We start from the raw sequence: 14553 nt of genomic DNA, 5'->3' as shown, positions 1-14553 counted from the left end.
GCAAAGTTCTTTACAATAAAACTCCAATAAGATGTGTGGACATCACGCGTGAAACGGTGCGATCGCCCACATTGGTCATGATTATGGAAACGTCATCATCGCGTCGGGCCAAGTGAGACGTCATCGATGTACATAAGGAAGGAGGGCGAGTTTGCATGGAGATTTTATAATCAAACAGACAAAAAATATTAACGCCAATTTTAACAGTTAAAGCCTTTGAATATACATGGATTGGATTCAAGTCATTAAAATATGTATGGAATAAGTGCTTTTCTTGACTTGGGGTAATCGTTGAACTTTTCAAGGTAATAGCTGAAAAAAGACCACAGGTAAAGATCGACGGTGATGAATGACGTCCAAACAATATATCCAATACCTCCAGGTAAGATGAAACCGGAAGGGGACGAATAAAGATGGCAGGGCAAGGTAAACGATGCTCACCGGTGGTGGTGATAGGCACGAGGACCGATGGAGCAGATTGTGAAGAATCCAAATGCTGCTTGAGGAGCGGACCACGCTGCCAGGCTGTACCCGAGCCACTCGATGATCTCTCCAAAGAAATTGGCACCAGAAATGAACTCGAACATTCCGCCTGGAGGAGGGAATTGGGTTTTCGTGAAGAGATGGCATTGCGTACAGTCGCCGCGAGCTCGCATTGCCCATGACGTGCAAGCAACTATCCCAGGACAAAACCATTTTTACAGTGAGGTACAGGGTGGTGGCCCATGAAATTATAGTGAGGTACAGGGTGGTGGCCCATGAAATTATAGTGAGGTACAGGGTGGCCCATGAAATTATAGTGAGGTACAGGCTGGTGGCCCATGAAATTATAGTGAGGTACAGGGTGGCCCATGAAATTATAGTGAGGTACAGGCTGGTGGCCCATGAAATTATAGTGAGGTACAGGGTGGTGGCCCATGAAATTATAGTAAGGTACAGGGTGGTCCATGAAATTATAGTGAGGTACAGGGTGGTGGCCCATGAAATTATAGTGAGGTACAGGGTGGTGGCCCATGAAATTATAGTGAGGTACAGGGTGGCCCATGAAATTACAGTGAGGTACAGGGTGGCCCATGAAATTATAGTGAGGTACAGGGTGGCCCATGAAATTATAGTGAGGTACAGGCTGGTGGCCCATGAAATTATAGTGAGGTACAGGGTGGTGGCCCATGAAATTATAGTGAGGTACAGGGTGGCCCATGAAATTATAGTGAGGTACAGGGTGGTGGCCCATGAAATTATAGTGAGGTACAGGGTGGTGGCCCATGAAATCATAGTGAGGTACAGGGTGGCCCATGAAATTATAGTGAGGTACAGGCTGGTGGCCCATGAAATTATAGTGAGGTACAGGGTGGTGGCCCATGAAATTATAGTGAGGTACAGGGTGGTGGCCCATGAAATCATAGTGACGTACAGGCTGGTGGCCCATGAAATTATAGTGAGGTACAGGGTGGCCCATGAAATTATAGTGAGGTACAGGGTGGCCCATTAAATTATAGTGAGGTACAGGGTGGTGTCCCATGAAATTATAGTGAGGTACAGGGTGGCCCATGAAATTATAGTGAGGTACAGGCTGGTGGCCCATGAAATTATAGTGAGGTACAGGGTGGCCCATGAAATTATAGTGAGGTACAGGCTGGTGGCCCATGAAATTATAGTGAGGTACAGGGTGGCCCATGAAATTATAGTGAGGTACAGGCTGGTGGCCCATGAAATTATAGTGAGGTACAGGGTGGCCCATGAAATTATAGTGAGGTACAGGCTGGTGGCCCATGAAATTATAGTGAGGTACAGGGTGGCCCATGAAATTATAGTGAGGTACAGGCTGGTGGCCCATGAAATTATAGTGAGGTACAGGGTGGCCCATGAAATTATAGTGAGGTACAGGGTGGCCCATGAAATTATAGTGACGTACAGGGTGGCCCATGAAATTATAGTGAGGTACAGGGTGGCCCATGAAATTATAGTGACGTACAGGGTGGCCCATGAAATTATAGTGAGGTACAGGGTGGCCCATGAAATTATAGTGAGGTACAGGCTGGTGGCCCATGAAATTATAGTGAGGTACAGGGTGGTGGCCCATGAAATTATAGTGAGGTACAGGGTGGCCCATGAAATTATAGTGAGGTACAGGCTGGTGGCCTATGAAATTATAGTGAGGTACAGGGTGGCCCATGAAATTATAGTGAGGTACAGGGTGGCCCATGAAATTATAGTGACGTACAGGGTGGCCCATGAAATTATAGTGAGGTACAGGCTGGTGGCCCATGAAATTATAGTGAGGTACAGGCTGGTGGCCCATGAAATTATAGTGAGGTACAGGGTGGCCCATGAAATTATAGTGAGGTACAGGCTGGTGGCCCATGAAATTATAGTGAGGTACAGGGTGGCCCATGAAATTATAGTGAGGTACAGGGTGGCCCATGAAATTATAGTGACGTACAGGGTGGCCCATGAAATTATAGTGAGGTACAGGGTGGCCCATGAAATTATAGTGACGTACAGGGTGGCCCATGAAATTATAGTGAGGTACAGGGTGGCCCATGAAATTATAGTGAGGTACAGGCTGGTGGCCCATGAAATTATAGTGAGGTACAGGGTGGTGGCCCATGAAATTATAGTGAGGTACAGGGTGGCCCATGAAATTATAGTGAGGTACAGGCTGGTGGCCCATGAAATTATAGTGAGGTACAGGGTGGCCCATGAAATTATAGTGAGGTACAGGGTGGCCCATGAAATTATAGTGAGGTACAGGCTGGTGGCCCATGAAATTATAGTGAGGTACAGGGTGGTGGCCCATGAAATTATAGTGAGGTACAGGGTGGCCCATGAAATTATAGTGAGGTACAGGGTGGTGGCCCATGAAATTATAGTGAGGTACAGGGTGGTGGCTCATGAAATCATAGTGAGGTACAGGGTGGCCCATGAAATTATAGTGAGGTACAGGCTGGTGGCCCATGAAATTATAGTGAGGTACAGGGTGGTGGCCCATGAAATTATAGTGAGGTACAGGGTGGTGGCCCATGAAATCATAGTGACGTACAGGCTGGTGGCCCATGAAATTATAGTGAGGTACAGGGTGGCCCATGAAATTATAGTGAGGTACAGGGTGGCCCATTAAATTATAGTGAGGTACAGGGTGGTGTCCCATGAAATTATAGTGAGGTACAGGGTGGCCCATGAAATTATAGTGAGGTACAGGCTGGTGGCCCATGAAATTATAGTGAGGTACAGGGTGGCCCATGAAATTATAGTGAGGTACAGGCTGGTGGCCCATGAAATTATAGTGAGGTACAGGGTGGCCCATGAAATTATAGTGAGGTACAGGCTGGTGGCCCATGAAATTATAGTGAGGTACAGGGTGGCCCATGAAATTATAGTGAGGTACAGGCTGGTGGCCCATGAAATTATAGTGAGGTACAGGGTGGTGGCCCATGAAATTATAGTGAGGTACAGGGTGGCCCATGAAATTATAGTGAGGTACAGGCTGGTGGCCCATGAAATTATAGTGAGGTACAGGGTGGCCCATGAAATTATAGTGAGGTACAGGGTGGCCCATGAAATTATAGTGACGTACAGGGTGGCCCATGAAATTATAGTGAGGTACAGGGTGGCCCATGAAATTATAGTGACGTACAGGGTGGCCCATGAAATTATAGTGACGTACAGGGTGGCCCATGAAATTATAGTGAGGAACAGGGTGACCCATGAAATTATAGTGAGGTACAGGGTGGCCCATGAAATTATAGTGAGGTAAAGGGTGGCCCATGAAATTATAGTGAGGTACAGGGTGGCCCATTAAATTATAGTGACGTACAGGGTGGCCCATGAAATTATAGTGAGGTACAGGGTGGCCCATGAAATTATAGTGAGGTACAGGCTGGTGGCCCATGAAATTATAGTGAGGTACAGGCTGGTGGCCCATCAAATTATAGTGAGGTACAGGGTGGCCCATGAAATTATAGTGACGTACAGGGTGGCCCATGAAATTATAGTGAGGTACAGGGTGGCCCATGAAATTTTAGTGACGTACAGGGTGGCCCATGAAATTATAGTGAGGTACAGGGTGGCCCATGAAATTATAGTGAGGTACAGGGTGGCCCATGAAATTATAGTGAGGTACAGGGTGGCCCATGAAATTATAGTGAGGTACAGGGTGGTGGCCCATGAAATTCTAATCACAATATTTCAAATGGAAATTTATTGTTTGCTGAAAATTTTTTTTTTTTTAAATATCCTGGATATGAGGCTCGTAGTGGAGCTGCTACAAACACATCTCACACACATGCACAGGCAGACAAATACACGAGACAAACACAGCGACTGAGATTGGGGGAAGTGCTGTCCCTTCCCGATGCACTCTGGGTACCAGCAACGTCACAATAGCACCACATTTCTCACCACACTCAGCGGCGCATTTCCTAAGGAATTTCCTCCTCCCCATGAATGCCAACCTATGGGAATTGTCTGTGCTCTCAACCTTTTAAATGCTGAACGTCCAGAAAAGAGGACGTACCACATGCGAGGATGTACCTCGTACCAGATTTAAAGTCTTTGGTATGACTCGGCCGGGGGTTTGAACCGCTGACCTCCCAGACTCAGAAATCAAATACGAACATTATTTAGAGATTCTCTTTTTGTGAACACCTTCCAAGTGAGCACCCTTGGGTCCAGGAACTTCAACCAATTAAATTATTCGTTACTCGACCACACAAGTCCTTGTCGATCGAGTTACACAATTCAACAACGTCTGCCCTCGGTTCCAGGAGGGTTTGTGGCCTTTGCGTAATGACACAAAAAGTCCCCAAATAAAATGGTTGTACTGATGTCAGTCGGGGGTTTCAGCGGCCCATATCAATCTTGTGTCCTATTTCTAACACCTCATTTGGTGTACAACAACAAAACAACAACAACAGGCATTTTAAGGCCATTTTCCCTGCTAGAGCGGGGGTTAGCCTTGCGGTCCCCATGACAATCTTCTCCATTTTGCCCTATTTTCTGCATCTCTCCTTGTTAACCCCCTTGCCCGCATTTCTTCTTGCATCATCTTTAGCCAAGTCTTTCTCGGTCTTCCCCGTCCTCTACTTCCTTCTACATTAACTTCCATCACACTTCTCAACCAGTCACTTTCATCCTTCCTCAATACATGACCAAACCATCTCAACCTGTTCCTCTTCACAGCATCCATCACAGGATGGATGCTGTGAAGGTGTACCGTGTGAAAAAAATGCAACAAATGGTTTCTCCAAGATTCTCATGATATGTAATACAATGCAACGTGTTCCGCAAACAATTGCTGCTTACCAACCCGTAACTTTTTTTGTGGGCCTCCCAGTAAATACTTATCGACTCGAGTAACTTCAGTCCTTCATTGTACACCGCTCCTTTCCTATGCCATCTCTAGGCGCTGCATGACGTCATTTCCGGGCACCGAAGGGGGCCCGGCAATGACGCGCGCTGAAAGGGAGTACTCGGTTTTCGCTCCGATTTCTTGTTTTCTTGTTTGTTTGTTTGTCCGGGCGATATCTCAGCCATCCTTTGAGTTAGGAAGCTGAAATTTTGGCACAATAGTGAGCAAGTCCTTTGTCAAAAACGGTATTTTTTTTTTTGATTAATCAATAAATTGAGGAGTTATTTAATTATTAGCGATTAATTAAGTACTTATTTAATTAATTAAATTTCCTTTCTCTTCTGACCATTAACTCAGGCACCTTTTGAGTTAGGAAGCTGATATTTGGACATGCCAATGACCAGGTGATTTGGCTGCAAAGGCTATTTTTGATTTATTAATTGATCAATGAATCGATTAATCGATTAATTATTTAATTATTCGATTCATGACTAAAATTTTTTTATTTTTTTTTAAGTTACAGAATCTGATGAAATGGTGGTGGTTTATGTGTTCTGTGACCGAATTGATTAATAATTTAATTTTTTAATGATTATTATTTATTTATTTTCATTATTAACCATTTATTTATTTTCTTTCTCATTTGGCCAATATCTCAGGCACCTTTTGAGCTGGGAAGCTAATATTTGGACGTGACAGTGACCAAGTGATGTGGCTATCAAGGATATTTTTGATTTATTGATTAATTAATTAATCGATTAATTATTTAGTTATTCGATGAATGACTTAATTAATTATTTTTTTAAAGTTACAGATTCGGATGAAATGGTGGTGGTTTAGGTATTCTATTAGCCAATTGATTAACTATTTAATTTTTTTATGATTATTATTTATTTATTTTCATTATTAATCATTTATTTATTTCCTTTCTCATCTGGGCAATATCTCAGGCACCTTTTGAGCTCGGAAACTAATATTTGGACATGACAGTGACCAAGTAATGTAACTATAAATGATATTTTTTATTTATTGATTAATCATTTAATCGATTAATTATTTATTGATTAATCAATTAATTATTTGATTTTTTATCAATGACTTATTTAATTAAATTTCTAAAAGATACATCTTAGGATGAAGCACAAGTGGTTTAGTTATGCTATTAGCCAAGTGATTAAGAAAATATTTTATGATAATCTTTTATTGATTTTAATTATACAATTCATCAATGAATTAGCGTACACCTCTCCCTCCCAAATCAGCTTCTATGAGCTGCACTGCGGTATTGCCGGGCGCCAGAGGCGCCCCGGCAATGCCGCGCTGTAGGATATTTAATTATTTGGCATGGAGGCGGTGTACTTTGAATGTATCTGTACTTGTTTTCTTGTTTGTTTGTTTGTCCGGGCGATATCTCAACCATCCTCTGAGCTCGGAAGCTGAAATTTGGGCACAATAGTGAGCAAGTGCTTTGGCAAAAACGGTATTTTTTGTTTTTTGATTAATCAATTAATTGATTAGTTACTTAATTATTATTATCGATTAATGAAGTACTTATTTATTTCCTTTCTCTTCTGAGCAATATCTCAGGCACCTTTTGAGCTAGGAAGCTGATATTTTGACATGACAGTGACCAATTGATGTGGCTGTAAAGGATATTTTTGATTTATTGATTAATCTATTAATTATTTATTGATTAATCAATTAATTATTTATTTATTTTGACTAAACTTAATTAATTTTGTTGCAGCTTCGGATGAAGCACTGGTGGTTTAGGTATGCTATTAGCCAATTGATGAAGAAAATATTGTATGATCATTATTTATTTATTTTAATTATGCAATTAATCAATCAATTATTGAACACCTCTCCCTCTCAATACAGTCTCTATGCGCTGCATAACGGTACGGCCGGGCGCCTAAGGCGCCCTGGCGATGACACACCGGAGGACATTTATTGATTTGGCATGGGGCGGTGTACTTTGAATGTATCTGTACTTGTCTTTTATTAATTTGTAAAAGTTTCTAAAAAAAATTGCATAAATCTTCATTTAACACATTTTAAGTTCAGGCTGTGATAACAAAGTGTGAAAAAGTCATGGGGTGTGAATACTTTCTGAAGTCACTGTATATGCAATGGATACAAGACCCGTTGCTTCTTTCACAAACACCTGAAGGAATCCAGCCATCTCAACTGGATTGTACTGATGGGCTAATTGTACTGATTGTACTGATAAGTTGATCTTCAGTGAGTTGGAAAATACCGATTGTACATAACCATCATAAGAGAGGTTATCTATCCATCATGCATTATAACTATGTGGACAGAAAACAAGTTAAGCATGATTGGTTTTGTAGATAATCATGTCCGACAAATTCCTGAGTGCTGTTGGACCGAGCAGCTTCTTGCAGCTATTTCATTACTGATTAAGCTGTGTTACCTTCTCAAATTCCATCAGTCTCAGGTGCATTGTGACAAATGACATTTGGTTTGTGTTCATCCGTATCACCCACAATGGTTTCTCCAGACCTCCCTAGATATGGCAGAATACTTAACGCTTTACTCAAGTGTCCATTAAATACTAAGTGGAAATGTAAATAATGTAAATACTGTTGGTGTGTGATAGTAAAGCTTGACCTGTTTTTCGTTTGCTCATCTACAATTAATGGGGCACATTATTTACATGTCATAAAAACAATGTGCAATTCTTTAATACAACCATGCACCGATCATAATGCTGTGTCTGAGCAATAACAATAACATTGTGCCAAGGAATAACATCCGAAAGGACCGTTCCGCAAAGCCTCCCATCTGCTTTCTCAACAACCGTCTTAGGTTCATTAACTCAAACTCTTGGGTCTCACTCTCAGCCATGATCTCTCTTGGGCAAGCCACATTTCAAAGTTGGCCTCCAAAGCCAGATGCCGACTGCGCATCCTTCGACGTCCTTACTTGGCACATCTGAGCTCCTATCCACCTTCAAGGCTTTCATCTACAGCTTGATGGAGTACTGCTCTCCCCTCTGGGCTGGCTCCCCTGCCCCACATCTTGCTCAGCTTGACGCCTTGGAAACCAAGCCTTTCAAGGTCAATGGAATCTCTTGCGATGAAGCTGAATCTATGGGCCTATCATTTCACCGTTGCTGACAGGTGGTTGGTCTCGCTGTCTTCTTCCACCTTATTTCTGGTCTTGCACCCTCTGTCCTCATCGTGCTTTGTCCCTCCTGCCCCCAAGTATCTACAGGACGCATGCGGTACACCAGCAACCCCCTCCTCGTGAAACTGCCTCAATCCAGAACCACTGCGCACCTCCATTCATTTATTCCTCTTTTTTTTTTTACCTCCTGTGGAACCACTTTCTGCACTCTTCAATGTCATTCTTCCAATGCAGACTTCAAGACAGCTCTTCACCACCATTTTAGACCCCCCCAACCCCCCAACTCCCATCTAATGCCATGATATTTTCTACACCCATTAAACAACCCCTTCTAAAATGTTGCTCATGTATCCATCTTGTCTACCTCTTACTGTACTTTCTCCCCTAACCCTCATTATTACCTGTATCCCTTGTTTGTCTGTCTCCGTTTACCTTCTCCCACCGCCATGCGATTGGTGTGCTTTCTCCTGCTGCTCCCTTTATGTTGTGTCCTGATCCGTTCTGCATCCTAGCTCTTCCACGAGCTTGGAGCATGTATAAAAAGAATAATAATAAATAAAAAACATGTGAGGTTTTGCTTTTCCAGATTTTGTTACCGTTTGAGTTACCTTTGCATCAACTTGATGAAACGTCCCCACATGGTAGTGATTAGCTCAAGTCAGCCGAGACCAGGGAGTCAGCCGAGATTCTGATTTTCAGTTATCTGAAATATCATCCTGTTGTCTCTAATATGTAATACTTGCCATGTGGAATAAGTGCATTCAACATCTCTGCAAGGTGTGCTCAAATAGCTCGCAAAAATGTAACAATCAACGTAACAAAAGGTCAAGATGTTAACTTAACATGACGACTCAAATTGGCGATGTTGTTAATAAATTGCAATGTGGGAACAGCGACAATAATACGACACTTTGTTTTCCACTTCGGTTACAAGTTCCAGTTCAATCCATTAACTTTTGTCTTCGACTTTGAATCATAAACTCCACCTCTTAGTGTTGCCTAGCAACCCATTAGAATGTAAACAATAGTTTTTTGTACCAAATTTTGACGGTTTTACATTAAAAACAAGAAAAAGAGCAATCAGAGATTGCAAACCCTCGCCAGAATGTATTTTCAGGAGTTTTTAGGCTTTTGTGTTAACACAAATATGACGGCTAAACCACGTGACCGATGACGTCATCATTATTTTTTTTCATCACCAATTTATGCCTACATGACGCTCAAGAAATTTCATCTTGATAGGATGAAGTTTTGTACTTGTCGAATTATGACGTCATAATGGAGGCACCTATGACATAATTAACATATTTTATTCCCCATGGAGAGCTCTTTACAATGAGCCATTTCTCAATTTTTTCTATTCAGCGCTTTTGGAGATATGGAGGTGCAAAGTTTTTCGTTTTTTCCAAGATGCCGAAACACATGACCTGTGACGTCATAATTATCAATAAAATTCTACAGGTGGAGTTGCACCTATGCTGAAAATTTCCTGTCACTCAGACCAACGGTTGCAGAGAAAATCATATTTATTCTGTGCGGACAAACAAACAAACAAACAGACTCAAATGCAATACCCTCTCCTCAGGTGAGGGTAACTAAAGAGTTCAAAGAACACCTTACCCCCACGCTGTGGTCTACGAGTCTACGAGCGGCAAATTTGATTGGTCGTGATGACGTAAAAGGCCATATTTTATGACATCCTTAAAACAGTACGTTTCCTGTTTGGAATGATTTTCAATTTTGTTTCACTGCCAGAAAAGCAGCTCCAGGCTAACCCCCGCTCTAAAAGGGAAAATGGCCTTAAAATGCCTGTTGTTGTTGTTGTTGCCAGAAAAGCAGCTCGGCGGAGTAAAATATTATCTTGCTCCTCTCTGCGCATGCGCGATCACGACAATTTCAGAGACAAAGTACCGTACTGCTAAACTACAGGTTTGTTTCCCGATTCACATTCCGATTTGTGTTCAAAATAGAACATTCAATTGAAATCAAGTTGCTGGATCATAAACTGACAGTTGTAGACAGACAGATGGACAGACAGAAGTGAACCAGTTGCTTCACCCCGCTTTTGACTTGGTGTGAGTGGGGTAATTACTAAAGTAAAGATTAACTTAGCTGTGGAAGATTTGCTCACCATCTACAAAGTCTATGTTAGATCACTTTTAGGGGATGCTGTTTCAGTTTGGAATGTGCCTTTACAATCCGCCAAAGTAACGACATGTGTTAGGGATTCGTCACTTCCGCTGGGGTGGTTTTCACCCACTGGACATGTTTCTGATATTATGTATTATTATTAGTTTCACAAGGTTTATTTCACAAGGTTGGTCATTGGTGTGGTTTCACTAGTGGTTTTCAACACACGGTAACATTTTTCTGCCTGGGTTCCTCTCGGGGTTCGGAGGTTACCGAGACCAGGAGATCCTTGAGGACTCCGTAACACATGGAACTCGTTCAGAAAAGGGCTCTCCGAATCATTCTGGGACAAGCATACATTCATTATAATCAGCCCCTTCGGTTTTGTGATATTCCAATCATGAAACAACTCAGGTTTGTGAATTTGTCTGTCTTTTGTTTTGATGCCCTTTTTCTGCATTTTAATTCGTATGCAATTTAATTATATTACAATGTAATATTTTACTGCCATTTCAGTTTTCCTTATATTTGAATGTTTATGATCGGTTGAATAAAACCTAAAACCCACCACTACTACTACCACCCTTGTTTCCTGATTTGTTTCTGGCTAAGATGCAAAGGAAGTTGGTGGACTGCTTTTGGAATGGAAAGCATTGGGTCTCTCGGGGAATCCTGAGCGTGCCTCTTGCTGAAGGTGGACAGGGCTTTCCCTGCCTTCGAAGCCATTTTTACACCTTCAGGCTGCAGGCAATTAAAAGATACCTTTATGCGAACCCAACACCACAATGGTGCACGCTGACATCGTACTTTTTCAGTAAAGTGCTCGGTCTCGGGTATAAAAGGCAAATTTTCAGTATCAACTGCAAAAACATTTCCAGTGACCCATTGCCTTCTTTTTATCAGGAAATGCTGAAGGCCTGGTGTGCAATTGAAATGACCAGAACAAATGGTCCCCACCCAGGGAAAGACCTGCTGGAAGAGCCGCTTTTCTTGAACCCTCTACTACAAGGCCCACTGCTAGCTTCCATCAGTGTAAGGAGAAAACTCTTGTTGAAAAATATATCCACAGTGGGCGATCTCCTAAAGGATGGGAAGAATGGCATTCTCTCACCAGAGGAACTTGTAGCAAAGATAGACCTGCAGACAAGAAGAGTTCCTTTTAGGATACTTCAAGATTTTAAAAATTCACTGCCTCCTGATTGCCTTCATTACCTGGAGAAGCCTTACGAAGGTGAGAAAGCTATGCAGGTTTCTCCCCATACTTCCGTGGCTTTCACAATGAAACCGCATGGATGCGATCTTTTCCTTGCGCCACCTCCGCATAATATGAGCAAGGTCCCTAGCATGGCTGGGGTGCCCTTCTGTGATGCATCAAGAAAGGAAATATATGGACGAGTAATCCACTCACTCCACTTTGTTACGTTAGCAAATCGCGTGGACACTCCATGGCGTGAGGTTCTTCTGCCTCCCTTGCCTGTCCATTCAGGTTGGGAATCTCTTTATCTCTACCCAACACCAAGGGTGGTTGGGGACCTAAGTTGGAGGTTGCTTCATGGGGCACTAAGTTCTGGAGTTCTCCTGCAACATTTCACAAACACTCCTCGTGGATGTTGCTTCTGTGGACAAGCAGAAACCATCTTTCACATATACCTGCAATGTCTGCGTCTTCAACCGGTGTTTTTGCTGGTGAAAAACCTGCTCTTTCGTTTTTGGCTTCATTTCTCCCCAACACTTTTTATTTTTGGTCACCCGGTGAAGAAAGAGAGTCGATCACGGGACCTCTTGGTTAACTTTGTTTTGGCATCTGCAAAACTTGCAATATATAAAACTAGAAAGTACAAGATTGAAAGCAATGTCGTGCAGTGTAGTTTTGTATGCCTGGGAACTTTGTTGCGTTCACGGATCACTTCGGAGTTTGAGGTGGCACAATATTCCCGAACTATCGGGAGTTTTATAGAAGTCTGGACAGTAAATAATGCACTTTGTATTGTTTCCCCACAAGGTACTTTGCTATTATTTGTCTAAATGTGTCATTTTGGTTTTTTTGGTGTTCTTTTAACTCTCCATCTGTCTTGGTCGTGCTTTCTCTTTAAAATGCTCTTCCTTGTCTACTGCAGTTCAAACCATGGACTTGTAGGGATGAGGAAGTTGAGCGACATTAAACAGGAAACTTATGTTTGCTTGAACTTTCCTGAGTCCTGAGCGCAAACCTCTATTATCTTTCCAACAAAACTACTACTACTCTTCTTCTTCTTCTGGCATTTTTATTTTATTTTTTACTACTACTACTAGCAGTAGTAGTAGTAGCAGCAGCAGCAGCAGTAGTCGTAGTAGTAGTAGTAGGAGTAGTAGTAAAAAAAATGAAAATAAATCCCCATTCAAAAATGCCCCCACATTCGCGGCATTTTCCAGGAAGTATCCCATTGTACTTCTAGATTACCCATGTAAATGCAGGTTGCACAACTGTTTCTGAACGGGGTAAGTGTCGTAACCACAGCATGTATAACACTAATACCTCATTTAAGAGTTCTTCGGACCAGAGAGTGCATGCGGAGGTGTAAGAATATCGATATTCATGCAATTTTGAGTTATGTGCATTTTTGTTTCACACCCAGGATGTGTCAGAGTTGCTGGATTACACACCTACCGAAAGTAAAAAATATATATATAACCGCAAGTTATTCGGTCATTTCCATCCAATGTGTAATTAATTTTTCGTATATTTACTTCACAGAGAAATCTTAGCACTCTTAACAGTTAGTGACTATTGTGTGGACTTGAGGTTGGGAGGGGTTGAGGATTTGAAGAAGAAAGGGGAAGCTGGCGTTGGGGACTTTAGAAGAAAGGGGGGGGAGTGGAGAACAGAGAATAGAAGTGGGGATGGGCAGAGAAGAGATAGAGTTGAGAAAGGGGTGATGAGGCTTGGGGGTGGGGAGGGGACATTTGAGGATTTGGGGTTGAGGACTTTGAGCTGGTGGTTGACGACTTGAAGTCACATTTTACATCACGCGGAACGCCCACGGGTCCTTCATCCATTATGCTGTCAACGGACATTCCCAGCAAACTCCTTCAATATTCCACACTCTATTAGAAACGAATTCCTTCACAACAGCCCGGTGATTGCTGATCGCCCTTCTTGTCATTTCCACCGAGGCATTTATCGCCGATTTACAAAATCGTTTTCCATTTTGTTCTGCCAAACATCACACAAATACCATTTATCCTCCATTATTGTTACTAGGGCATGCCCGTACTATATCTATATCTAAAATTATATCCCCCCCCTCTATTTACATGAAATGGTTTGGTCCAAAGCGAACGGCTTGCGAGTACGGTGACAATCCCCCCCCTCTATTTACATGAAATGGTTTGGTCCAAAGCGAACGGCTTGCGGAGTTTGGTAAAGAAATCGCCATAGCGTGCCCAAACGCGCAGGAAAGCGAAAGAATCGCAAATTAGTTTTTATTAGTTTTAAAACATAGTTTAACGCCAACATAGCGCCAACATAGTTGTGAAATAAATGAATACGCTCTCAAATGTGCCGTCCGAGGCAGAGTCTGTTCGCCACGTTCGGCACACGTGATAGCTCGCTGCTCTCTGATTGGTTGAATCGTTTTTTGGACATAGCTCGGTAACTACTTGTCCGATTAATTTCAAACCTTGAAAAGGCACATCCTCGGGTCCCCAGCAATATACCTGGCAAGTTGCAAGTATATCGGACCCGTTGTTGTCGAGAAACAGCGGTCACAGACAAACAAACAAACACACACACAGACACACAGACACACAGACACACACACACACACACACACAGAGATTGCTGGAATTATAGATAGATGAAGAGCCTGTGTACATATACAGTAGTGTACATAGTAGTTATACACCCTCCTGCCTCCCCACCTCACACTTTTCCTTTAACA

The 14553-nt window shown here is 42.4% G+C and overlaps 1 protein-coding gene across 4 annotated transcripts in view; it reads right to left on the bottom strand.

The window, feature by feature from the left end:
• The window catches only part of LOC137426475 (3-oxo-5-alpha-steroid 4-dehydrogenase 2), a 63222-nt gene that overhangs the window by 434 nt on the left and 48235 nt on the right, over positions 1-14553 (bottom strand). For 2 of the 4 annotated variants that reach the window (XM_068115040.2, XM_068115041.2), the window contains exons 4-5: positions 442-592; positions 148-312 (exon numbers count right to left, since the gene is read on the bottom strand). In XM_068115040.2, the coding sequence (XP_067971141.1) occupies positions 246-312; positions 442-592 (218 nt within the window). In that variant the 3' untranslated portion in view covers positions 148-245. Of the gene's footprint in view, positions 1-147; positions 313-441; positions 593-14553 lie in introns of those variants that run through there. The other 2 variants (XM_078779398.1, XM_078779399.1) reach the window with 1 other exon arrangement.

This window comes from Myxine glutinosa, chromosome 5, assembly GCF_964187855.1.
Source record: "Myxine glutinosa chromosome 5, kmMyxGlut1.1, whole genome shotgun sequence".
Lineage (NCBI taxonomy): Eukaryota > Metazoa > Chordata > Myxini > Myxiniformes > Myxinidae > Myxine > Myxine glutinosa.
Note: the sequence above shows the minus strand (reverse complement) of the source record. Positions and strands in the feature narration are given on the sequence as shown.